The sequence below is a fragment of the Geotrypetes seraphini genome, chromosome 1 (assembly GCF_902459505.1).
Source record: "Geotrypetes seraphini chromosome 1, aGeoSer1.1, whole genome shotgun sequence".
Lineage (NCBI taxonomy): Eukaryota > Metazoa > Chordata > Amphibia > Gymnophiona > Dermophiidae > Geotrypetes > Geotrypetes seraphini.
The window spans coordinates 478,813,279-478,840,036 of NC_047084.1; the positions used below are offsets into that span (position 1 = coordinate 478,813,279).

At 41.4% G+C, this 26,758-nt stretch overlaps 1 protein-coding gene across 3 annotated transcripts in view; it reads right to left on the reverse strand.

The window, feature by feature from the left end:
• RFX3 (regulatory factor X3) overlaps positions 1–26,758 on the reverse strand; it is a 540,046-nt gene that overhangs the window by 13,849 nt on the left and 499,439 nt on the right. For all 3 annotated transcript variants that reach the window (XM_033925421.1, XM_033925415.1, XM_033925406.1), the window contains one exon: positions 18,652–18,801. In XM_033925421.1, the coding sequence (XP_033781312.1) occupies positions 18,652–18,801 (150 nt within the window). The remainder of the gene's footprint in view (positions 1–18,651; positions 18,802–26,758) is intronic.

Consider the following 26,758-nt stretch of genomic DNA (forward strand, 5'->3'; position numbering starts at 1 on the left):
TACGCTCAGCACTGTTTAGGCGTCCAAATTTTGAGACATCCTTTAGAGAATTGAGTTTTAGGCAAGAGTTACATTACATTACATTAGAGATTTCTATTCCACCATTGTCTTGCGGTTCAAGGCGGATTACAAAAGAATTACAAAAAAAACGTATTATAAGAGGAAGATATCTGGTAATTTCTAGAGGACATAAAGAGTAGATGAGGTTGCTTTGGGGAATCAGGAAGGTATTGGGAAGTGGGAAGGAGTATTGGGAAGTAGGAAGGAGCTAGTGGTATTAAGTCGTTTGCAGGAATTTCTTGAAAAGTAGCGTCTTTACTTCTTTTCTGAATGTTTTGTAGTCTGGGGTCATAAGTAGTAGATTGGAGATTTGGTTGTCGAGTTTTGCTGCTTGTGTGGCTAGAAGGCCATCATATAGTTTTTTCCATCCAAACAATGTCCTTAATGCTATAATTCTTTATTATTATGACGTTAGTAGAATGGCGATTTTATGCTGTTTTTCATTATAATTGTGATACTGGGAGTTGTATCTGTTTAATGTTTTTATTTATTTCTCTTCCATCAGAGTGAGTGACTGGGATTCCAACCAGCAACATTAGGGTAGAAGGCTGTAGGTTTAACCAGTGTGCTACACAGTGAGCTAGAAAGTTACATAACAATTGTAAAACTAGGTCCAATAGGCCAGGGGTGTCCAATGTCGGTCCTCGAGGGCCGTAGTCCAGTCGGATTTTCAGGATTTCCCCAATGAATATACATGAGGTCTATTTGCATGCACTGCTTTCATTGTATGCTAATAGATCTCATGCATATTCATTGGGGAAATCCTGAAAACCCGACTGGATTGCAGCCCTCGAGGACCGACATTGGACACCCCTGCAATAGGCACTGTAAAAGAGGTCTACTTTTGAGCATAGTTTGGGCTTCAGATAGATCTGAGCTCTATGGACAGAACTTAGGCACAGTTTGGAAGTCCTCAGTGCGATCTGCTAAATAGCTCTCTGAGTTTTTATTTTTGCTTTATTAAGCTCAAAATACATTTAATAAGGCACCACATAAACAGGGCACATCAAAACAGATATATTGCATGCAAAATCTTCTGTTTTTGTGAACAAACAGCAATGTTATTGGCTAATTAGAGGAGGTTGGCTTCAGGGGTGGGGGGTGGGGGTGCAGTGAGTAGACAGATGGAGGCAGGTAGGCATCCCCATTTCCTTTTCTGTTTCAGCTTAAACTTACACTTCCCTCTCTTCATTCTTTCTTTGAGTGGTCTAGGTTCTTCTTTCTCCAATTTCTTTCTAGTTTCCTACAATGTCTTTTATGAGTAGAAGTAGCTCATTGTCAAACCATTTGTCAGCATGCCTGTTGGTCTTAATTCTTTATGTATTTTGGTGCCATATCATCTAGGATTTTGTTGCTCAGAGCGCAACATTGTGTTACAATCCTACACAACCCCACACGAACAACCAGAAACAAAAACATCTTTGCATACTTAAAGATCACAGGCTGTAGATACAAATCATTCCTGGATAGAACCTTTAAGTTCCAAGCGAACTGACAGCAAGTCTGGCTGAGAAACTACATAAATGAACCCAATTTGACTTACAGTGCATTCCAAAAATCAATTAAAATTATTCGCCAAATTCATTGACTAAAACTGTTCTCTCCCTCACTAGGATTTCCCCCTCTGTAAACGCCTTTTCTTTCTCTCAAGAAGCTTCTTTCATGTATTCATGTATTCTTTACCATAGAACTCCAATTAGTATGTAAGCTTTTTATTTAGACTTATTGTATTGTATTTAGACTTATTGTATTGTATTAAGACTTATTATTATTCGCTGAATGTCCAGCCTTCTTTCAATGTGAACCGCCTAGAAGTCGCCTGACTATGGCGGTATAGAAAAATAAAGTTATTATTATTATTATTATATTACAAATTCTTTTGGGTCTTAGTCTTTGCTCATAGACTCTATGACATAGAGTTTGATTTGCTCGAGAATAGAGCAGGATATACTCTCTGTCATGTCATGTATATTAACTTTATTTATCCCCCTTTTGACAAAATATGTTTTCTGGCTTTGGCCTGGAGAAACAGGTAAACTACCTGCTGCAAAATGGGTGGTTATCTCATGTCAGGTCAGAAGGAAAAAGGAAAGCCATCTATACCCAGGGTTGACATAAATACCACAATAGAAAACATGGTAAAGGAATCACAAAAAATAGTATCATGAAATGGGAAACAAACCTGAAAACTAGTTGCCAGGCAGATCAGTGAAGTTTCCAAAGAAAATGTGAGGAGGAAATGACATTTAAGTCAAGAACAAACAGACTGTTTTGGATGAGATAGGCATACACTGTACAGTAGAGATGGAGATGTAAATCTATTGATGACCAAAATACTTGAGATGCAAAAATGGAGAAAAGGCTCCCTCTGCAGTTTGTTATTATCATAGCCCCTTAGTTGGATTATTTATGTTCTTATTTTCAAGGTTTTTTTTTTAAGGGTTTGTTCTTTTTTTTGCATATTCTTTTATTTAATTTTTTTACTGAATACCATGTGTTCCAGGTGAATAATTTATAATTTTAAATAATTTAAAAAATTAGGATTATTTTTACTATTTCTCTAATGATATTCAGGAGCCCTTTTACCAAAGTGTGGTATGTTTTCACACTTGCCGTGTGCTAGTTGCAAACACTAGGATAAAGGATAAGTACAATGACAGTAGTAACTGCAAGGGGCATGTACAGCATTTGCCCTATACATGGCACCACAGGCAAAGGGGTGTGGGCCGACTCACAAAAAAACCAAATAGAGATTCACAGAGCTGCCGTAGTGATGCACCCTTCCCCATATATCCCATTCAACATCATTTTTATTTTTTTTTTAATTCTTTATTCATTTTATATTTTACATCAAGTGCACAGAAAGTAACAACAATAAATTTAATACATCACTTGCAATTCCACAAATTTTCTCATTAAATAAGATTTATTCCCCTCCCTCCCACTATACTAATATCAAATATTACATATAATATAATATAATAAATTCTTTCCTTCCTTTCATAACATATTATGAAAATCAAACCCCCCTCCCCATTCTTTCATTTATGTTAATCAGGGAAAAATGATATCTATTCATTACAATAATTTATTAATGGCCTCCACACATACTGAAATTTATTAAAATATCATTTTTGAACAGCTAATGCTCTTTCCATTTTATAAATATGACACACTGATCTCTACCAAAAACTATAATTCAATCTGTTTCAGTTTTTTCAATTATACGTTATTTGCTGAATGGCAACTCCTGTCAGAATCAGTAAAAGTTTATTATTTTTGGAAGATATTTGGCTCTTAGCTCTCATAGACATGCCAAATAAAACTGTGTCATATGACAATGCCACATGATTCTCTAGCAAACAATTTATTTGGCCCCAAATCGACTTCCAAAAAGCCAAAATAAATGGACAATAAAACAATAGATGATCTAAAGTCCCTGCATTGAGAAGACAATGCCAACATCTATTAGACTTAGAGCAATCCAATTTTGTAAACGAACAGGGGTCCAGAATGCTCTATGCAACAGGAAGAACCAGGTTTGCCTCATAGATGGAGACATTGTACATTTCATCCTCGAAGACCAAATTCATGGCCAATTAGACGCAGTAATTTGATGCTTAATCTCAATGCTCCAAATGTCTCTAAGCCCAGTTTTTGGTTTTTCATTCATATATCCAGATAATAATTTGTACCACTGTGCGGCCTGGTGCCCCAGGAAGTCTGCCTGAAAGCATAAGAACTCTAAACTAAATTGATTATTAAGATTTTTCCATTCAGGGAACCTCGCCTGAATAGCCTGCTTCAGTTATAACCACCTATAACTTTGTGATTTATCAAGGCCGAATTTATGTTGCAGCTGTGAAAAATCAAGCAGTTTACCATCAGATATAACATCATTTAATATGCGTATACCTTCTTTTATCCAATACTTCCAGACAATCTTAAACCCGCCAATTTGAATCTTGGAGTTCAGCCATAGAGTTTGATTTGTAGAATTTTGAATTGGAATAGGTGTTAAATTATTGACATATCGTAAAGTTTTCCATCTATCTATTAATATTCTGTTTTCTTTATACATTCTAGGCATTTTGATACTAAGAACATGACCGAGCCTGAGAGGAAACAAGAGCTGCCAGTCCAATCCCAACCAGTCTGGGAGCTTTTCCATGAGTTCTGGGAGGACCAAATACATACCCTGGCGCATAATATAGGCTTGATGATACCTATAGAAATTGGGAAAATTTACCCCTCCCTCTGCAATTGACTTTTGTAAAGACACTAAGGCAATTCTAGCAATTTTACCCAGCCAAATAAATTTTGTAAGAATACTATTTAATTTTTTATAAAAAGACCCGTGAAAAAAACTGGTATCATACCCATTTGGTAACAAACTACAGGTAAAATCATCATCCTAATAGTTTGGACTCTCCCCCCACCAAGACAGATGTAAAGGATTCCATTGCTCACACTATTCTGTTACCTTCTGTAATAAAAAATTTTCATTCACTTTCATTGCTTCTTCTAGCGTGTTTTTTTATCTAAATACTTTATTCCTTCCTCTCTCCATAAAAAGGGAAATGAATCAAATAAACCTTTTGTGCAATGTACATTAAGAGGAAGTACTTCTGATTTATTCCAGTTTATTTTATAACCTGCAAATTTCCCAAATTTCTCTAACAGTTCAAGCAAATATGGAATGGTTATTCCAGGATTCCTCAAATGAAGAAGTATATCATCTGCATAAGCAGAAACTTTATATTCCCTACCAGAATACGGAATACCCTGTATCTCCTTCACTTGCTGAATAGCTAATAGCAAGGGTTCTAATACTACATCAAAAAGTAAAGGAGACAAGGGACAACCTTGTCTAACCCCCCATTGCAAATTGAAATGCTCTGAGAAATTATTATTAATATACAATCTAGCAACTGGGGAGCTATACAATGTTTGAATCTTTTGTATAAATCCTGGACCTATACCAAATCAATCCATAGCCTGATACATGAAGGTACATTCAACATCATTTGATTCTCTCAACCACTCAAAAATCAAATCCCACTGATAAGTCTCCCTCCTGAAATAAAGCCCCGCCCACAAGTTCTGAAAAAACCTATCCCCCACCAACCCAATACTTACCCAGAGGTAATGCCTGGTGTCCAGTGGACCGAAACAGAAGTGTCCCCAACTGCTCCTACCCTATCCAGTTCTGAAAAGGAGAATGTCTGACGTGGGGGTCCATTGACTAATTTTATTGATTCTAATTTACTTCTGGTTATAATTGGCACATCCAGGGGAGGGGAGTGGGTGGGAGGGAGAAGGATAGTGTGCAGGGACTGGTTTATTAATGATTTGTAAATACTATTGTATGGTTATCTTGAATATATTGAAATCAGGGGGGGTGAAAATTATTCTGATGTATTTTTTGGTGGATGTAAGTGCTGTTTTTTTCAAATAACTTGTATGAATTCTTGAATGCACTGTTTTTAGATTGAAAATGAATAAAGATATATAATTTAAAAAAAAAAAGGTGTTGGGGTCCATGGCAGCATCCCTGGATGTAATGCCCTGGGCCAGAGTGCATATGTTGCCTCTGCAGCAATGCCTCCTGTCCCGGTGGTTCCCACAGCATAATCCTCTTTACATGCCCCTTCCCTGGTCGCAATCAGCTCAAAGCAGTCTGTGCTGGTGGATTCGGGGCCAGGCTTTCAAGAGGGGCATGCATCTCTGAGTCATGGAGTGGATTACTCTAACGACCGATGCAAGTCTCTTGGGCTGGGAGGCTCATTGTGGGGATCATTCCATTCAAGGTCAATGGACCCTTTGTCAAAAGAACTGGTCTATCAACCATCTAGAGCTACAGGCCATACAGTTGGCACTGAGAGCTCTCCAAAATACCCTGGAAGGAAAAGCAGTAAGGGTGTTTTACGATAATGCCACAGGAGTAGTATATGTAAATCGACAGGAAGGCACCAGAAGTGCTCCTGTGAATCAGGAGGCTAGGATGCTGTTCAGGTGGGTGGAAGTGCACCATCTGGCTCTTTCTGTGGTGCACGTGGCCGGTGTGGAAAATGTGCAAGCAGACTTCTCAGTTACCAAATCCTAAACCCAGGAGAGTGCTCGCTCTCACAGAGAGCATTTTGTCTTATTGTAAGTTGCTGGGGCAGACCAACGATAGACTTTGATGGCTTCAGCCAAGAACTCGAAAGTGAAGTGCTTCAGTCAAAGAGCAGTGCCATAAAACTTGGGTCTCAATGCTCTGGTTTATCCCTGACTGACTCAGAAGGTCCTATGTTTCCGCTTTGGCCCATGGAAAGTCGAGTCATTCACAGGATAGCTTTTAATCCGGGCCTCGTGATGCTAGTTGCCTCGACAACCATGGTATGTGGATCTAGTCCATCTTCAGAGAGTCAAGAAACTCATGCTCCCTCTTCATTAAGACCTCAGTCAGGGTCCTGTTCCTATGGAAAACCTCTAGCACTTTGGTCTTAAGGCAGGGCTCTTGAGCACAAGCATTTGACACCTTAGATCATGGGATCTTGTTCGATAGACTAAAGGGCTGTGGTATTAGTGGAATAGTGTTGGAATGGTTCAGGTTGTTCCTTCATGGCCGTAGGCAGGAAGTCAAGGTTAATGGTAGATGTTCAGCACTATGAGCTGTAAAAACTGGTGTTTCACAAGGATCAGCCCTGTCAGCCGTGCTATTTAATATATATCTTTGCCCGTTATGTAGACTGTTAGGTGATCTTGGGTTGTCTTATCGGTTATACCAGGGATAGGGAACTCCGGTCCTCGAAAGCTGTATTCCAGTCGGGTTTTCAGGATTTCCCCAATGAATATGCATGAGATCTATTTTCATGCACTGCTTTCAATGCATATTCATTGGGGAAATCTTGAAAACCCGATTGGAATATGGCTCTTGAGGACCGGAGTTCCCTACCCCTGGGTTATACGCTGATGATATACAGTTTTTCTTTTCTGTGGAATGTACAATGGAGCAGCGAGCAGGATGCTAAGTGACATCCTGTTGAGAATAAAGGATTGGATGGATGTGAGTAGATTGAGGTTTAATATAGGGAAAACAAAAGTGATGCTGCTATCTAAACACATGAATGAAATCCCATTGGCCTCAGTTCAAATACTGGATGCTGTCTTGCAGTTTTCCGCAGAGACTTGATATCTTGGGGTTATCCTTGATTTGCAATTATCTTTTAAATCACATGTACAGATGTTGATAAGGAAAATGTACTTCAAGCTCCGACTTATAAGTAATCTTTATCACTGGGAGTGACTTCAAAATGCTCCTCCAGTTGATTGTATTATCTGGTGTGGATTACTGGGCATGGAGAGAGAGAGGAGTGAGGTAGAGATGCATTGGGAATAGATGGATGAGAAGGAGAAATGTTGGATATGGTGGTGGAGAGGGATCAGAGGGACATATTGAAGGGGATGCAAGGGGGAGGAATGTTGGACATAGTGATGGAGGGAGAGATATGGCATTGTGCTGGAGATAGGAGAAATGGGCATGTGGCTGGTGGGCAGTGGTGAAAAATGTTGCACATGATCTGGGGGATGAGAGAAGGAGAAATGTTTGATGTGGCAGTAGAGAGGGTAGAGAGATGCCTGGATCTCTCAAGACAGATGGACAGTGAGAGAGAGAGGGAGAGTGTTGCCAATAGGGATAGAGGAGATAGGAAGAAAAGTTGGACTCTTTGGAGGGACAGAGAGAGAGAGATGTTGGTTGGGGAATGGAATGAGGTATGGAGGAGAAGAAGTGTGCAGGAGGCAGAAAGAAATATTGGATGTACAGCCAGAAAAGTAAGTGCAACCAGACACTCATGAAATCATCAGAAAACAAAGGTTGGAAAAATGATTTTATTTTCAATTTAATAATCGCAATGTGTCAGTTCTGAGAATTTATATCTTCTGTCTATATTTTGTTCTATATTTGTTTATTTTTCTATATTTGTTTATTTTTCTATAGTTGTTACTGATTGCATATTTTAAGGTCATTTGCCTTGACCTCTTTGAACCCCCCCTCCCCGGAATATAAATGATAATTAACATTTTCTGTGCGTACAATGTGTTTTGTGTTTTTTCAATTTTGTGGTTACCATCATGTATTAATAAGATTATATTGTGTGTATATGAAAAATGGATGGAAGAAATTGCATTACAATTAGTACTATTATTATGGGGGTGGGGTCTGGTGCGGAGCTTGGGTGGGTATGGGGTGAAGCTTGAGCGGGGGTACTCGTCTGGTATTTGCTAGGCTTAGGGGGAACGTGGCTTGAAGGAGTTGAGAAACACTGCTCTAGAGTATACATATTAAGGTCTCTAAGTCTGTCCCCATATGATTTATGATTTATTTTGTAGCAGTCCTCTAACCCAAAACCATCCTATTTGTATCTTTTTGAAGGCGTGGTCTCCAAAATTGCATACAATATTCCAGCAGTGGCGTACCAAGGGAGGGGCGGGGGGGGGTGCGGTCCGCCCTGGGTGCACAGCCCAAGGGGGTGCACAGCTGGCCACTCACCGGGGAATAGGCTGCCGCTGGGGAAAGGCTGCCATTGCCATCATCAGAAACAAGCTGGCGCCGAGTTCTCCCTCCCTGCTTCTCTTCCCTGCGAGCTGACCAACTCTAGCCGTCCAACGTCAATTCTGACGTCGGAGAGGACGTTCTGGGCCAGCCAATCGCTGCCTGGCTGGCCCGGAACGTCCTCCGACGTTAGAATTGATGTCGGGCAGCGAGAGTTGGTTGGCCCGCGGGGAAGAGAAGCAGGGCAATCTCGGCGCCGGCCTGTTTCCGATGGCCAGTGGCAGCCTTTCCCCGCGGCGGTGGCAGCAGCATGTTTCCAAATGGCGGTGGCAGGGGGGAGGGCAGGGAGAAAGAAAGAAAGGGGGGGGGAGACAGGGAGCCAGAAAGAAAGAAAGGGGGGGACAGGGAGCCAGAAAGAAAGAAAGGGAGCAGGGTGAAAGAAAAAAAAAAAAATGGGGCATGGGGAGAGAGAGAGAAAGACAGACATAGAGAAAGAAAGGAGGCAGGGAGAGAGAAAGAAAGAAGGGGGCAGGGTGAAAGAAAGAAAGAAATGGGGCACTGAGAGAGATAGAAAGACAAACAGAAAGAAAGGGGGCAAGGGGAGAGAGAAAGAAAGAAGGGGGTAGGGTGAAAGAAAGAAAGAAATGGGGCATGGAGAGAGAGAGAGAAAGACAGAAAGAAAGGGGGCATGGAGAGAGAAAGAAGGGAGCAGGGTGAAAGAAAGAAATGGGGCATGGAGAGAGAGAGAGAGAAAGACAGACATACAGAAAGAAAGGGGGCATGGAGAGAGAAAGAAAGAAGGGGACAGGATGAAACAAAGAAAAAGTTGGGGGAGGGAATGAGGTCTGGAGGAGAGAAAGCATACAGGGAGCTGAAAGAAGGGAAGAAATATTGGATGCACAGTCAGAAGAATAAAGTGCAACCAGAGACTGATGAAATTACCAAACAAAGGTACGAAAAATGATTTTATTTTCAATTTAGTGATCAAAATGTGTCCGTTTTGAGAATTTATATATACTGTCCATATTTTGCACTATGGCCCCCTTTTACTAAACCGCAATAGCAGTTTTTAGCGCAAGAAGCCTATGAGCATCAAGAGCAACATGGGGCATTCAGCGCAGCTCCCTGCGCTAAAAAACGCTATCGCGGTTTAGTAAAAAGGGAGGGGGTATATTTGTCTATTTTTGTATAGTTGTTACTGAGGTGACATTGTATAAAGTCATCTGCCTTAACCTCTTTGAAAACCCGCGGAATATAAATGATAATTAACATTTTCTCTACGTACAGTGTGCTTTGTGTTTTTAAAATTTTGACTTGGCCATAAGGGTAAGGGGGAGGGAGGGAGGGGAGCTGCTGAAAGACATCTAGTAATCCTTGCAGGCTTGACTGTGCAGGAAATTATTTTTGTAAAATCATGTTTTGTTATGTGACTGGCATTATTTAGACTTTAATTTCTATGAATGAAAATGATATAAAATTACTTACTTGTTTTTATGTGCGTGCGCTGAAGGAAAGTGGAGAGAGAATGGGCTGAGGATGCTGAAGGGAAATGGGGAAGAGAGAGTGGGGAGAAGACGCTGATTTATAAATTGACAATTGTACAGAATATTGTTTCTTTTTATACTTTAATATAATAAGTTCAATATAAAACAATTCAAGGCTTGTGTGGATGGAATCAGTTGGTTTGTGGGGATGAGAACCGAGCTTACGGGGATTAGTCCAATAAAATGGTATTTTCTTATTTCTCATTATTTGTTTTATTTTTATTTGTTAATTTGTAAAGTGGTGATTGTTATGTATCAGTTTTTTCAAATTTACATCTACTGTCTTTATATTTTGCACAGTATTAGAGGACATGTATTACTGTTTTTGTGGTGTTGCATTGTATGCAGAGTCTGGTTCTTGGCAATTCAGTTTAACTTTTGTCTACATATTTCTATTTTTAGTTTGTGATTATTCCATATTGGGCAAGGGTGTATCTGTCTGTGTGTATGAAAGGGACATGGCTTTCTGATAGCATTGACTGTACAGGATCAATTGACTGTGCAGGATCTGGTTTGTTAAGTTTTACAATGCATGTATTGGTGTTCTAGTGCTCACTGCAGTGTTTAAGATGCTGCCTTTTCCTAGATACACTCTTGTTGTGCGATATGTAGATTTTTACTAAAAATTATATTTTTCATATAGATGGGGGGGGGGTCAAAAAATGATGGGCCCCGGGTGTCACATATGCTAGGCACGCCACTGCTCACCAGAGACTTATACAACTGCATTATCACCTCTCTTTTCCTACTGGCCTACTGGCATCTTCCTACCTTTTCTACCTGTTTTGCCACCCTGAGATCATCAGACACAATCGCCCCCAAGTCCCGTTCTTCTTCCTTGCACAGAAGTACTTTACCTCCTATACTATACTGTTCTGGATTATTGCAGCCCAATTGCATGACCCTGCATTTTTTAGCATTAAATCTTAGTTGCCAATTACTAGACCATTCTTCAAGCTTTGCCAGATCCCGCCACGTTATCCACACCCTCCAGGATGTCTACCCTATTACACTGCTTGGTATCATCTGCAAATAGACAAACTTTGTCAGACAGTCCTTTCACAATATCACTCACAAAGATGTTAAATAGAGCTGATTCAAGAACAGATCCCTGCGGCACTCCACTAACAACATCCTTATCCTCCTAGCAAACTATTTACTACTACCCTTTGTCTCCTTCCACTTAACCAGATTTTAATCCAGTTTGTAACTGTAGGGCCCATACCACAATGCATTCAGTTTATTTATCAATCACCTATGCAGCACTGTGTCCATAGCTCTGCAAAGTCCACTACATCTAGTGCCCCTCCCATATCTAACTGTTTGGTCACCCAATCAAAGAAATCAATCAGATTCATCAGGCAAGACCTGCCTCTTGTAAAAGCCATGCTGCCTTGGGTCCTGCAGTCCATTTGATTTTAGAAATCTCACTATCCTCCACTTAAGAAGCATTTCCATTAGTTTACTCACTACCGAGGCCTATAATTCCCTAACCCCTCCTTACTTCCGCTGATGACATGGCATTTTATTTTTCAGTTTCACTTTGCAATTTTGCATGGTTACTGCTGCAGAGATTTAGATGCATTCTATTTTAATCTCTGTTCTTTTAGATTACTTCTATGCATGCTTGAGCCTTATGCTTTTGGTGAACAATCTAGTGAATAATAAAGACAATTTGATTGAATGATGTTGACACATAGGTCTTTTAAAAATGCCTATGGGAGTGAGGAATCTTGAGTAAGCAGACATCAGCAATTAATGCGACAGTAGGAGGGTATAATCTCCAGCATGCAGACTTGTAGAGGACAGTGAAAAGTTCAGCATGCTGACCCCTGAAGCAGAGTGTTTGAAACTTGATTGAGTTGAGTTTATCTCAGCAGCTGCAGCACTCAGCTGGAAACCTGTCTCATGTTTCACAGTGCTGTTTTGTGAAGACATCCCATGCACTGGATAAGTACTCTTCTAAAATTCTCTCTGCAATTACAGTAGTTACTCTTTGATGTCACAGCATTTCAGCTACAACATTGACAGAAAAAAAATTATAAAAACTTGAATATAATAGGTCTGACAATTGAAAGAGCGAGCCCAGATTACAGTGCTTGCTACTGGAACTCTTTTTTTCTGTTGATCTCCATTCTCTGTCTGGATCAATCACAGTTATATATTTGGTAAGCCTTTATAAAACAGGTATATAATAAGCACCTTTATGTACATTTCATATACGTGCCCTATTTTGAAATTACCCTGCAGGAGGGTCATATTATAACAGGGTACCAACCTTATGAGGCAGAAATGCACATAAGTTATGCTTATTTTATTTTAAAAAGGCATCATGTGCATATCTGCCCCCCCCAACTGTAAAGTAGGCATCCACACTTACAGTACATCTGCTCTGAGCCTAACTCTGTCCTTGAGAAAGTCTACAAGTAAACCAGGCTAAAAGGCTTTAAGTGCATCCTGTTATGCACATATAGGGTGTCATTGGCATTCCATACTCTTCCAGTAATATCTTGCGGTTGTGTACAAACTAAAAAAGCATGAAAAAGATCGGAATTTGTCATTTAAATAAGTGATTTATATACCAGCCCTTTAAAGGTGAGATAATTTTATACTGTGTTTAGGTCTTTTCTTATAAAAATGCTGTGAATTGAATTTCAGAGTGGTACTGCACAATTTTGTGTATGGCGAATATTTGACATTTGAATAGCCAAAGTTTCAGTAGCGCGTCTGTAATGCAGATATTTTTTTCAAACCATAAATTTCTGACCCCGGTCAACAACTTTTGTTACAGTGTTATAAATGATTTTGTTCTAGGTATTCCTTCATGACCATTTTGAATCTTAAGATATTTACTTATGTAACAGGGTTCATCTTCTTTGTGCAATACTATTTTTTAAACGTATTTGCATTTTTTAAATCTAATTTGTTACAGAAAATTTCTAGTGAAAGACAGCATCAGTGCAGTAAAATTCAAGCCCTGTCTAATGCTGGGTTCAGAATAAAGAAAATTTGTGAAAAGCTGAATGTATCAAGGAACACAGTAAGAAAGTGGGTAAGAAAAGATTTCGAACAGACAAGCCTCAAAATATCCCTTCCATTAGATGACCCAAATTTGGAATAAAAATCATGGTTGCTGATGGCATATCACGTTACGGAAAGACAGATTTATTAATAGTTGAAAAGGACAAAACATTCAATGGAGAGTATTAAAGGGAAAAAATACTACCAGTTTATGCTGCAACCACAACAAATCCAAGAAAGTTTCCTTGTCAAAACCTTGTTGTTCTGATGCAGGATGGAGCACCAGCACACTCTGCCAGGATCACAATGGGGTAAGGGACTAGGAGTAGAGCTATGTGAGAGGACTAGACATGGGTTGTGTGAGTGAAAGGAACTAAGGCAGGAAGCATTGGCTGTGATCAGAGAAGGGAGCTGGGAAAAAGAGATGAGGTAGAAAGGAAGAAGAGAAGTGGAGATGAGCTGAAAGAGATGAAGAATAGCTCTGTGGAATTAGGAAAAAGTCTGAATGGAGGGGGTGGAGGGGCTTGTGTGTTTCAATGACTCAGAGGGCTATGCAGTAGAATAGCCAAATCAGACTGGCCTCTGTTGAGAAACCAGACGAAGAGTGAACCATATGAAAACCAAGATGGTGTTATGAGCAGTTGCTCGAGCCAGAGCTCCATGGTTCATCGAAACTGAAGGCTTTGGCAGCTTCCCTCTCATTTAGTAATGGGGAATAGTAGGGGGAAAGTGCATCAATTTCCTCCTGTGCAGGCTTATACCCCGCAGTTGAATTTAGGTGTTTTTTGTACTCTGACTTGTTCAGAGAAGGTGGACTCTTTGGCGCATCTATCAGTGGATTCATCTGGCAGCAGTATAGATAGGGTCTCCCTGAGCCCTGCTTCGATATCGGTCCCGCTGTAACCAGGAAATTCTCCAAGTGCCAGTGGAGGCAGTAATTGGCCCAGAAAGGAATCTTTACCAGGTCTCACTTGGAGGGCTATTGGGCTTTGGATTTATCCCCTGGAAACATTGTTGGAGGAGGGGAAGACTGAGAGGTGCAGAAATTACCAACATTGAGTACTCCATCTCTGTCGGGGGAAGGAGCAATTGTGGAAGCGGTGTCTGTGCTTGAGGCCGAATATAGTGACTTTGGATGCACTATGGGACGCCATGCAAACATTGAATTCTTCTTTTATGGAAGTGGCTACTAATAATTCTTCTGAGATTTCTAATGTGAAGAGAGCTTTGAATGTTCATGTTCAAGCATATAACCAGCAAGAGGTAAAGGTAGTTGCTTTGGACACCATCGATTGTGAGAGTTTAATATTTATCTCTGTTGAAGCTGTTGGACAGAGTTAGCCCAAATGTATCATCTGAAATGGGTTTAAATTTAACTGAGATTTTGGAGTCATCTTTGGATGTAGTGAAACAAAGAATTACTTTATTTGTGACCTTTGCTTTAGAACTGGACAGGATTATTGTTCTCATATTGTTTCTTTGTTATATGAATCAGATGTTTGTGGGTTCCAAAATTAGAATATTTCCTGATATTTCTAAGTGTACAATAGAGGAAAATAAGTAAAGTGTTGCACATACAAGGAATAAGGAAGGGAAGAAGGGAAACAGGCTGACCCCAAGCCTATCAAATACAGCGTTCCCCAAGGCGCCCTTCTATCCCCCCTCCTATTTAACCTCTATCTCAGACCTGTCATTGATATAGCCCAGAAGTACAATGTTAAAATCCACTCCTACGCCAATGACATCCAGCTACTCCTCCCACTAGGTGAAAACCGATCATCCCATATCGCCAACCTCCAACATTGCCTCTCTGACATGAAAACCTGGATGACAAACAACAAACTACAGCTAAACGCCTCCAAGACCGAACTTTTATGGATCAGGAAAAAGAATACCAAATACACATGTCCAACACTATCTTGGGACTCCACCTTACTAACTGCAGCAGATCAAGTACGCAGCCTAGGAATAATGTTAGACGGCCACCTGCCCCTGTCCACCCACATATCTCAAGTAGTCTCTACCTCCTTCTACTACCTCCGCCAACTGAGAAGGATCAAACCCTACTTCTCCCCACCTGACCTAGCCCAACTCCTCTACGCCTATGTCCTCTCCAGGATGGATTACTGCAACTCCCTATTTAATGGAATAGCCAAAAAAGACCTCAAGCACCTCCAGCGGGTACAAAATGCAGCAATATGCCTCCTACATAGCCTCAATTACCACAATCCCATCTCCCCAGCCTTCCGCGCTGAACACTGGCTTCCAATTAACCAATGATGTGCATTCAAGGCCCTAGTAATAACGCATAAAAGAAATTACGCCACCACCCCTACCTACATAAAATCCAAGCTAACCCTTTACACCCCCACCTGCCCCCTCTGCTCAGAAATGGAGAAACACCTATGCACCCCCCCAGGAAGGTTCCTCCTGTCAGAAACTGCCTGCAAACGCTTCTACAGCCATTTCATCCCCCAACTCTGGAACCAACTCCCCCCACAAATCAGACTACAGAACTCATTGATGACCTTCCGGAAAGCGGTAAAGACCCTCCTCTTCAACTAAAATTCAACCACAGTCTACGCTTCACCCCCCTCTTAAGCCCCCTCCCCTCTAACCTCTCTTCTCCATTCAAAACTTCTACTTAAATTGCTGTACAGTTCATTCTTAACCTATACTTAAATTACTGTATAGTCCTTGTATTTTAACTACTGTATAGTCTTTGTACTGTCCAAATGTACTCCATTGTGAATGTTTGCTTGTAGACCGTTCTGAGCTACTGGGAGGACAGGATAAAAATCTAAATATATAAACATGAAGAGAAGGGGAGACAGGCTGTGGGAAAGGGGACAACAAGACAGATTTGAGAAAAAGGTAGAGAAATTGAAGAAAGCTGAACATGTCAAACAGACTTAGTGCAGGAAGCTGAACGTGTCAAACAGACTTAGGGCAGGAGGTAAGAAAAAAAAATAGCAAATGGAAAGGAGGCCCTGGAAAAAGAGTTACCAGCACAGAAAGGGGGAAACACAACCGAAGATTGAGAACAAGATGACTAAAATAATTATAATCACCAGAGCTTCAAAGATAGGTAAAATGATTTTATTTTCAGTTTAGTGATTTAATTACATCAGTCTTGAGAATTTATGTCAGCTTTTAGAAATGGTTCCAGAGGTGATCTGGGAAACTATAGACTGGTGAGTCTGATGTTAATGCCGGGCAAAATGGTAGAGACTATTATAAAGAACAAAATTACAGAGAACATACATAAACATGGATTAATGAGACAAAGCCAACATGGATTTAGTCAAGGGAAATCTTGCCTCACCAATCTACTGCATTTCTTCGAAGGAGTGAATAAACATGTAGATAAAGGTGAGCCAGTCAATATTGTGTATCTGGATTTTCAAAAGGCATTTGACAAAGTACTTCTTGAAAGACTTCTGAGGAAATTAGATAGTTATGGGATAGGAGGCAATGTCTTTATGGATTAAGAATTGGTTAAAAGAAAACAGAAAGTAGGATTAAATGGTCAATATTCTCAATGGGGAACACAAAACAAAATGTCCTGCATATACAAATGCAGAAAAAAGTGGAGTAAATGGGCTGGATGTAATCAGGTGTATTACAAACAAACAAGAAATAACAAAAGCAACAATGTAACCAAAATAGTCTCTAGCTGATCTGTGAGGCAGAATCACCTATGTTGGTCAAATCAGTCTTGAGATACAGTAAACCAAATGCTGATGTGTTGTAGAACCGAAAGGTAAATGGGACCTTACACAGTCCGTGTTTCGGCATATGACAGTACCTTCTTCAGGGGTCCTTGGCTTAGAGCAGAGGTGTCAAACTCAATCACATAAGGGGCCAAAATCTAAAACACAGGCTAAATCCAAGACAAAATTCCAGCGATTCACCTGATTATTTTCACTTCATAAATATTACCATACTTAATCCCAACCTTATTCAAATAGTCATTATAGGCATAGGCATAAGCAGCGGAATGTTTTTTTATTTGGGAGTACTCAAAAGTTCTACCCCAGACCCTGCCCCCATAATAGTAGTAATTGTAATACCATTTTTTTCCATTCATTTTTCATAAATACATACAATATAATCTTATTAACAACATGTAATGGTTAACCACAAAATTAAATTACACAAAGCACAGTGCATGCTTCTCAACATTCATTCCTACCAGAACACCTGGCCTTGGTCACACATGCAGAACACAGATAACCTCTATGCAAAGACGGGACCACAAACTAAAAATATTAATATATAAAATGAAACCCAAAAATGCAAGAAACAAATGTATTCTTCCTGAACAGTGCAAAATATAGACAGCAGATGTACATTCTCAAAACTGATTCAATTCAATCACTAAATTGAAAATAAAATCAGTACCCTTACCTTTGTTGTCTGGTGATTTTGTTTTTCAAACCAACTTTCCCCAGTCTCTGGCTGTGCTCTTAACTGTATATCCAGCTAAGATTGGGATAGAGGAAATTCCTTCCAGGGATGGAATGGATCTTAGCGGGGACAGGTGAGTATGGGTTAAATTCCAGTGAGGTGCCTTGACAATTTTTGTGTCTTGGAAGTGTGCAATGAGATGAAAAAGATTGAATATCACTGATATAAGGCCTGACCAGATGTGCTCAAAGGAGGCTGGTGGCTTGTGGAGTGGCTCCGGGACAGTGCTGGCAGCTGGCCAAGAAGTAAACTCTTTGGCATAGGATAAGGTCTTCGGGATACCTGCCAGCACAGGTATGCCATTTATTTTGGGGGGCATGGAGCAGAAATTTAAATTTAGGTTTGCTTAAGTTGAGGGGGGGGGAGGGTGGAGATTACATTTTGCCACCCACTTTGCTCTCGGGCTCACCCTAAATCAGCTGCCTGGCTACGCTATTGGTTTGCTACCTGAATAACTTAGGACAAGTAGAAAGCTCTGGATAGCAGACTGGATATTGTTGGATACCTTCTAGCACTTGCTGCCTTATCCAAATATTCAGCACCAGCCACTATCCAGGCAATGGCACTAAATTTCTGGCTATTTTTTTAAAACTAGTGCAGCCAGCATTTCAAAAGAAATGCTGATATGGTAGCTGAATAATGACCCACACTGCAGGCAACATTTGGATTTTTTTGTCTGCATAAATTTAATTTAAATTAGTTGCATCAAACTACAAACAGAACATTTTTCTCTCTATTTTCTCTTTAGATAATGCCAAAAGTCACTCTCAAGGAGGAGTGTGTGCTTATGCAATGAATAATACAATACATTGTGTATATAATAACTTTATATATTTAGAGGCTGATGAAGTAATACTGTTACCACAGGTGGTGGTGTGTGTTATTTGCATCTGTGTTAGCATTAGAATTGATTTGGTATATGTCAAACAGACCCCTTTAAACACATTATTTGCTCACTGAAAGGCTTCTCATCCAAAAAGGTAACAGCTATACAACTTTTATATAGGTTTATTCTACCTGGACATTGGCAAAGTCAACACGGTTGAGGTCACTGAGCATCTGGTTGATTTGGGATGTATTCTGGAGCACAGCTCGAGCTGCCTGAGCCAGGTGATTAAGCGATGTGTATCTTCGCAGAGTCTGAGCAAAGGCACTTACTGCAGCAACCTATCAAGAAAAACACTTTAGCATACCTTCTTTAGCAAAGACCACCATGGTTTCCTAATTCAGGCACTCACTGTCATTTCTGAGAACCTATATGCAACTCTATTTATGACTTTCATTTCTTAGGGGTGCAGTTATCAATGTAGACCACTGCTAACTTAAGACATGCTATTTTACTGCTATCCTGAGCTATTTTAGCACAGGCCCCATTTTATGTAATGAGAACTAGTTGCCAATAACTGAGGTTAACAGTAAAATAGCACATCTTATTGGTATCCCACATTGATGCCCTTTAGTGGGTACCAGTATCAATAGACATGTTTTAAGGAAGCACAGATTCAGATTTTCAAACGTATTGTTATAAGTTCTAGTATTATACTGGTGTAAGGAATCTGCAATGTCACACATACGGAGACGGGGCAATAATTGGAAAGTCAGGTAGGGTTCCGCAATGTTTTTTTGAGGAGCTGTGTAACTATGGCATGTAGAGAGCGATAGGTTGAGGATATGGCAGATACTAGGGATTACAGTCGGAGAGATAGTGATCAGAAGACAGGCGGGGATCACCTAATCAGTATATTCATAAATCATGCAAGGATAGATGTGATGAATGAGGGGATCAAATTTGCTGTGTTTTAGGTGTTTTATATTAGGGTAAAAGGTATACAAAAGTTTTAAGCAAATAAATATATCTCCAAAGTTGTTAAAACAGCAGAGGACTACAAGGATTTGAAGATGAATATTGTAAAACTAGAGATGGGGCATCAAGATGTCAGAAGAAATTTAATATAGACAAGTGCAATATGATACAAAATATACTTCTCCCTCTGTATTTGCTGTGATAGGGGATTAACAGACCCGTGAATACAGAAAAACTGCGAATAACTTTTTCATATGTTATTCGCTGTTTTCTACTAAAAACCATTGTGAATATGGTGAAACTGCAAATAACATAGTGGAAGACCTGGCCTGATCCTGAAGGAGAGGCAAAACACAGTGAAGAAAGTGCTGGGAATCAGCAATTTTCTCTGTAAACGCTTGGAATCTGTGATTTCTCTATGTAAGCTGACTTAATTGGGGGAGCAAGCTAAAAACCGCAAATAATTGAACCCGCAATTGCTGAAACCACGGAGGGAGAAGTGTAGTGAGAAATAATCCCAACCACAGATACTAATTGTTGGGTTCAGAATTAGGAGTCAGCACCCAAAAAAATAATCTTGGGCTCAGTATGATCAAATTTTGAGCCCAGTGTGCTGAGGTTGCTTAAAAAAAAAACCCCCATAGAAACATGATGGCAGATATAGGCCAAATGGCCCGTTCATTATCGCCTTCTCTCCCTAAGAGATCCCATGCGCCTGTACCACACTTTCTTTAATTCAGACACAGTCTTTGTCTCCACCACCTCTATCTATTCTACACATCTATCACCCTTTCTGTAATATTTCCTTAAGATTACTAGAAAACAACAGGGCAGGTGGTCTGCAAAGTCCAAAATGGCGGTCAACAAAAAGCAGCACAGCCAAAAAGATGTATAAAAAGCAAGTTTAATTTTATTGTGCAGACATCATATAAAAACTGACACAGGCAGTGTTTCGCCCACATTAAGGGTTGCATCAAGGGTTAGTAAAAACAGATAGTGTATAGAAACTGAATCATCATCAGGTGAAATCAGCTAAGCAAAGGGTAATAGCACTCAAAAGTGTATCTCTGTGGAAACTAGCAGCATTAGATAACAGCACTCAAGAGTGTGTCTCTGTTATCTATCTATTACCTTTTGCTTTCACCTGATGGTGATTCAGTTTTTATACACCATCTAGTTTTATTAATTCCTAATGCAGAACTTACTGTGGGCGAAACATGGCCTGGGTTGGGTTTTATTTGATGTCTGCACAATAACATTAAACTTGCTTTTTATATATTTTTTTGGCTGTGCTGTTTTTCCTTAGATTACTCCTGAACCTATCACCTTTTAACTTCATCCTATGCCCTCTCATTTCAAAACTTCTTTTCAAATGAAAGACTTGCCTCATGTGCATGTATGCCACATAGGTATTTAAACATCTCTATCATAGGCGCCAGAACAGGGGGGGGGGGCGCACAGGGGCCATGGCCTCCCCAAAAATTTGATCCCTGGTGGTGCGCGAGGACAGAAATCCCACCCGTCCCCGCCAAAATCCCACCCATCCCCATGAGGAATCTCTCCGTCCCCACCCGTCCCCGCGAGAAATCCCCTCTGTTCCCACCCAACCCCGCAAGGAATCCCCTCCGTCCCTAACTCTCCCTAACTCCCCTCCCAAAGGTAAATTAAAGCAAAACCAAAATGGAAGTCAAACAGAAGCACCAGTCATACAAAGAGGTCATCTTCATACTGATGAAAGAGTGTGCCTTTGCTGAAACAACTTTTCTATTCAATGTTTGTCCATCACAAGGAAAATCAATAGAGATATAGGAACTTGGAGGGGGGGGGGAAGAAAGACAAAGGAAAGCAGGGGCAATAAATACAGGAAGTGACAAAATGGGCAGGCAAGGACAATTAACAGATAAAGCAGAGGCTCCCAACCAGTGTGCCATAGCAGGGAAACCTCAAGAGTGTCACAAAATTAAAGCCATGCCATTAGACAGGACAAGTCACAAGCACCGGCTGAGCTGGCGGGGGGGGGGGGGGGGGGCAACCGGGTGTCAGGGAGAACACTGCTCATCTTCCATTTCCTGCCTGCCCTGCCGCAGCACACAGATCCCTGTGACCCTAGGGGACGTCCCCACGGGATCCCCGTGACCCGAAGGGGGAACCTGCAGGATCCCTGCGGGTCCCACAGGATTCCCGTCGTCCCTGTTCCCGTGCAGCTCTCTAGTCCAGGGGAGCAGTGGGAGGAGCAAGCTTTCCGCGCTCCTGCCCACTGCTAACCCAGTTGGTGGCAGCTGATTTCTTCCGCCACTGAGCTGCAACCAACAGGAGCGCGCTTTGGCGCTGCCAGCTCGACGCTCAGCAGCTTCTTTGACTGGCTCCCGCGAATTCTCACGAATTGCAAGAATTTGCGGGAGCCAGTCAAAGAAGCCGCTGAGAGCCGAGCAGGCAGCACCAAAGCGCATTCCTGCTGGTTGCCGGTCAGTGGCGGTAGAAATCAGCTGCCACCGACCGGGAGGAGGATGGGGCAGGGTTAACTGCAGAGACTGGGAGGGAAGGGAGCTGGGTGCAGAGTCTGAGAGGAGAGGGAGGGAAGGAAGGGGCTGGGTGAAGAGCCTGACAGGGGTTGGGAGGGAAGGGAGCTGGGTGCAGAATCTGACAGGGGAGAACATAAGAACATAAGCAGTGCCTCCGCCGGGTCAGACCATAGGTCCATCCTGCCCAGCAGTCCGCTCCCACGGCGGCCCAACAGGTCACACCAGTACACCAGAAGGAGCCCCCTTGCCACCTTGGTTTCCTATTGAGTCCTATCTTCCCATCGAAGTCCTAACCCTACGGTCTTGCACAAGCACGACCTGGTTGGGTTTCTATACTTATTTTCTGGTTAGCTTTTTCAGTATCCCACGATCCCTTTATCCCTCAGGAATCCGTCCAGTCTCTGTTTGAATCCTTGTACCGTACTCTGCCTGATCACTTCCTCTGGTAGCGCATTCCAAGTGTCCACGACCCTTTGGGTGAAAAAAAACTTCCTTGCATTTGTTTTGAACCTATCTCCCTTCAGTTTCTCCAAATGCCCCCTCGTACCTGTTGTCCCCTTCAGCCTGAAGAATCTGTCCCTATCCACCCTCTCTATGCCCCTCATGATCTTTAAGGTCTCTATCATATCTCCCCTGAGGGAGGGAAGGGAGGAAGAAAGGGGACTGGGTGAAGAGCCTGACAGGGGAGAGAAGGAAGAGGGCTGGGTGCAGTGCCTGACAGGGGAGGGAGGGAGGGAGGGGGCTGGGTGGAGGGCATCGCAGGGAGAGGCTGGGTGCAGGGGGTAAGGAGTTAGGAAGGCAGAGAAGACAGATGCTCATGGGGTTGTGAAAGACAGATACTTCACGTACTGGGAGAGGGGAGAGGGGTGGGAAGGACAAATGCACGGGCTGGGGTGAGGGGGTTAGGAAAGGAGGAAAAGAGAGATGTTGCATAGGTAGAGTAATGGGAAGGGAGAGAAATAAATGCTGCTGGTGGGGAGGAAAAAGGAACGGAGAATTGTTGGATATAGGAGGGAAAGAGAGATGATGTATATGGGGAAAGGAAGAAAGAGGGAGAATTGTTGTACATGATAGTAATGGAGAGGAGGGAGGGAAAAATGTTACACTGGGAGGTAGGAGAGATGACCCAAAGAAGGGAGAGATGTCAGACCACTGGAATGGGAAGGAGACAGAGAGAGATGCCAGACCACAAAACGGAAGGAAAGGAGGGGAGAGAGAGATGCTAGACCACAAAAAGGAGAGGAGAGAGATGTTAGATCTCGGGAAGAGGGAGGGAAGGAGCGAGAGATGCCAGACCATGGGAGAAGAGATTCTAGGCTATGGGAAGGAGAGGAGATAGATGCCAGACCATATGAGGGGGGAAGGGGGAAGACAAAGATATCTGACCATGGGAGAGGGATGAGATGGTGAATAGGAATGGAGGGGAAGGGGAGATAGAGGGAGGAGATGGTGCACAGCGATGGGTGCAACAGGGAAGAGATAAGAAGAAATGCTTCTTATGGATAGATGGGAGTAGGGGAGAAGAAAGAGGGAGGAGATGGTACACCTGGATAGATGGGAAGGGAAAGCATGGAAAAGTAGATTTTGAAAAGAAAGCAGAAAAATGGAAGAAAGTTGAATGTTAAATGTTAATGCTAAAGCCGGATGTATGTATGGTGGAAGACTGACTATAATGGTAACAAATACCAGTGAGGAAAAAGTGAAGAATGCTTCAGTTGTATGCTCAGAGAAACGAAACTCTGAAGAGGGGGTGAAAACCTCCTCTTGGGAAAAAGAGTTTACCATCCAGTCACTGCATAAACTTTATAAAAATTCACTCTTTGATCACTGGTAAAGCATGTATGTTACTTGCAAAGAAATTTTGTCTTGCAGAGATGGCAAAGTTTTTTCAAAATTCAAATGCCAAAATGATTGCTGGATTGCTAATGCACTTATCTCGTGAAAAACAGTCTTAGGGGTCTTAGGTTGTTTGGAATTTCTGAAATCTGCAACTGATATTTTCTTGGAAAGTAATTACATTTGCAAAGTGTGTTTCGAATCGGAGACCCCTAAGACTGTTTTTCACGAGATAAGTGCATTAGCAATCCAGCAATCATTTTGGCATTTGAATTTTGAAAAAACTTTGCCATCTCTGCAAGACAAAATTTCTTTGCAAGTAACATACATGCTTTACCAGTGATCAAAGAGTGAATTTTTATAAAGTTTATGCAGTGACTGGATGGTAAACTCTTTTTCCCAAGAGGAGATTTTCACCCCCTCTTCAGAGTTTCGTTTCTCTGAGCATACATGAAGCATTCTTCACTTTTTCCTCACTGGTATTTGTTACCATTATAGTCAGTCTTCCACCATACATCATAGCCATTTTACTGACTAGTGTGTACATAATAAGTCCCTGTGTCTGGTCTTAACAAAGCCGGATGTATGGCAGAAAGTAAAGAAGAGAAAAACAGCAAATGGATTAGTTGGCCCTGGATACACAGTTAAGAGCACAGACAGAAGGACGTGCAGCCAGAGACTGGGAAAGATGGTTTGTTAACCAAAATCACCAGGCAGCAAAGGTAGGGGAAATTATTTTATTTTTTTTATAAATCTTTATTCATTTTAAAGCCAAAAATAAGTGTAACATATTATACAGTCATTTTATACTTTAACATCACTTAAATTCAATTTAGTGATTGAATTGTGTCAGTTTTGAGAATGTACATCTGCTGTCTATGTTTTGCACTGTTCAGGAAGAAATGCATTTGTTTCTATTTCTCTGGGGGTTGTACTGTATGCAGAGTCTTGCATCTTAGGGTTTTGTTTGTATATATTAATACTTTTAGTTTGTGGCTCTGTATTTGCATAGGGATTATCTGTGTTCTGCATGTGTGACCAAGGCCAGGTGTTCTGGTAGGAATGAATGTTGAGAAACATACAGTGTGCTTTGCATAGTTTAATTTTGTGGTTAACCATTATGTATTGTTAATAAGATTATATTGTGTGTATATATGGAAAATGAATGGAAAAAATGGTATTACAATTAGGACTATTATGGGGGCGGGGTCTGGGGCGGATATTGGGCTGGGTCTGGGGTGGAGCTTGCGGGCCCCCCAAACAAAAAAGCGTTCTGCTGCCTCTGATCTCTTATCATATCTCCCCTCTCCCATCTTTCCTCCAAAGTATATAAATTGAGATCTTTAAATCTGTTCTCATATGCCTTATGACGAAGACCACCAACTATTTTAGTAGCCTTCTTTGGACCAACTCCATCTTGTTTATATCTTTTTGAAGGTGCAGTCTTCAGAATTGTACACAATATTTTAAATGAGTTCTCTATACAGGGGCATCAATACCTTCTTTTCCCTTGTGACCATAGCTCTCCCTATGCACCCTAGCATCCTTCTAGCTTTCACCATCACCTTTGCAACCTGTTTGGCCACCTTAAGATCATCACATACTATCACACCCAAGTCCCACTCCTCTTTCATGCACAAAGGTTCTTTACCCCCCTAAACCAGGGGTGTCCAACCTGCGGCCTATGAAGTATTTTGTGCGGCCCTGGTCGAGGGCGATGCAGTGTTTTCCTCTGCTGCCCCTGGGTGTTTACCATCTTGCCGGCTCCCTCCTCTGTCTTGCTGCAGCATTTGTGCGGCCCCAGAAGCATTTTTTTTGGCTAATGCGACCCAGGAAAGCCAAAAGTTTGGACACCCCTGCCCTAAACTGTACCGTTCTGTGACAGAGGGTATGAAACATTGCTATTTCCCCTGCATGCCAATTCTTCACAGATTCAGACTAATTCTAAGGAAAACCCAGCTCACTCCCTTTTGGCCAATTTGTCTCAAAACCAGAGCAGCACTGAGAAAAAGATTTCCTCTGTCTGCCTCAAACAAACTGCTTGATTCAATATAGCAGGCTCTGCCTGGCAGTATTAAAATCCAGACTCAAAGTAGTTTTCAGTGGTGATAACTGGATAAGTGCACTGTAAATTAGTGGATTGCAATTCACTATATAAAGGAACTACTCAGAAAGAATTAAGGAGACTCCAAATCATACAAAACACAGCAATTAAACTCACAATGAAAGCAAAAATATTCGACCATGTGACACCAATACTAATCAAAGCACATTGGCTCTCAATTCCCTATAGAATTACCTATAAAATATTACTGCTCACTTTTAATTCTTTAACAACCAACGCCCCAGAATTCATTAATTGGCTTTTGATCCCATACACCCCTTTGAGATCATTTCGGTCACAATCCCAACATCTATTAGCGATCCCTTCATTACGCCATATACACTTCCCCCTCCGTATTCGCGGTGGTTAGGGGCAGAGCCGGCACGCGAATATTAAAAAAACGCAAATAATATTTGGGCCAGATCTGCCCCTAACCCCGCTTTCCCCCAGCTATTTTAAGCCCTATAAGCACCCCCTTAAGCTTTACCTGGTGGTCTAGTGGGTTTTTGGGGCAGGACGGGAGCTCAAGGCAGCCATTTCCTGTGAGTGATCTGCATGGGGCAGGAGCGTGGGAAGGTCGCTCCTGCCCCAAAAACCCGCTAGACCACCAGGTAAGGCTTAAAGGGGGGCTTACAGGGCTTAAAATAGCCTGAAAAATGAAAATACATGGTTTAAAACCGAAAATCTGTAGATACGGAAACCACGAATATAGAGGGGGAAGTGTAAATTATGATTCTATCCAATCCTCTATATTCTCTGTAACTGCCCCCTCACTTTGGAATTCTATCCCAATCCCCATAAGAGAAGAACCCCTACCTGAACGTTTCAAGTCAAAACTAAAGACCTTTTTATTCAAAG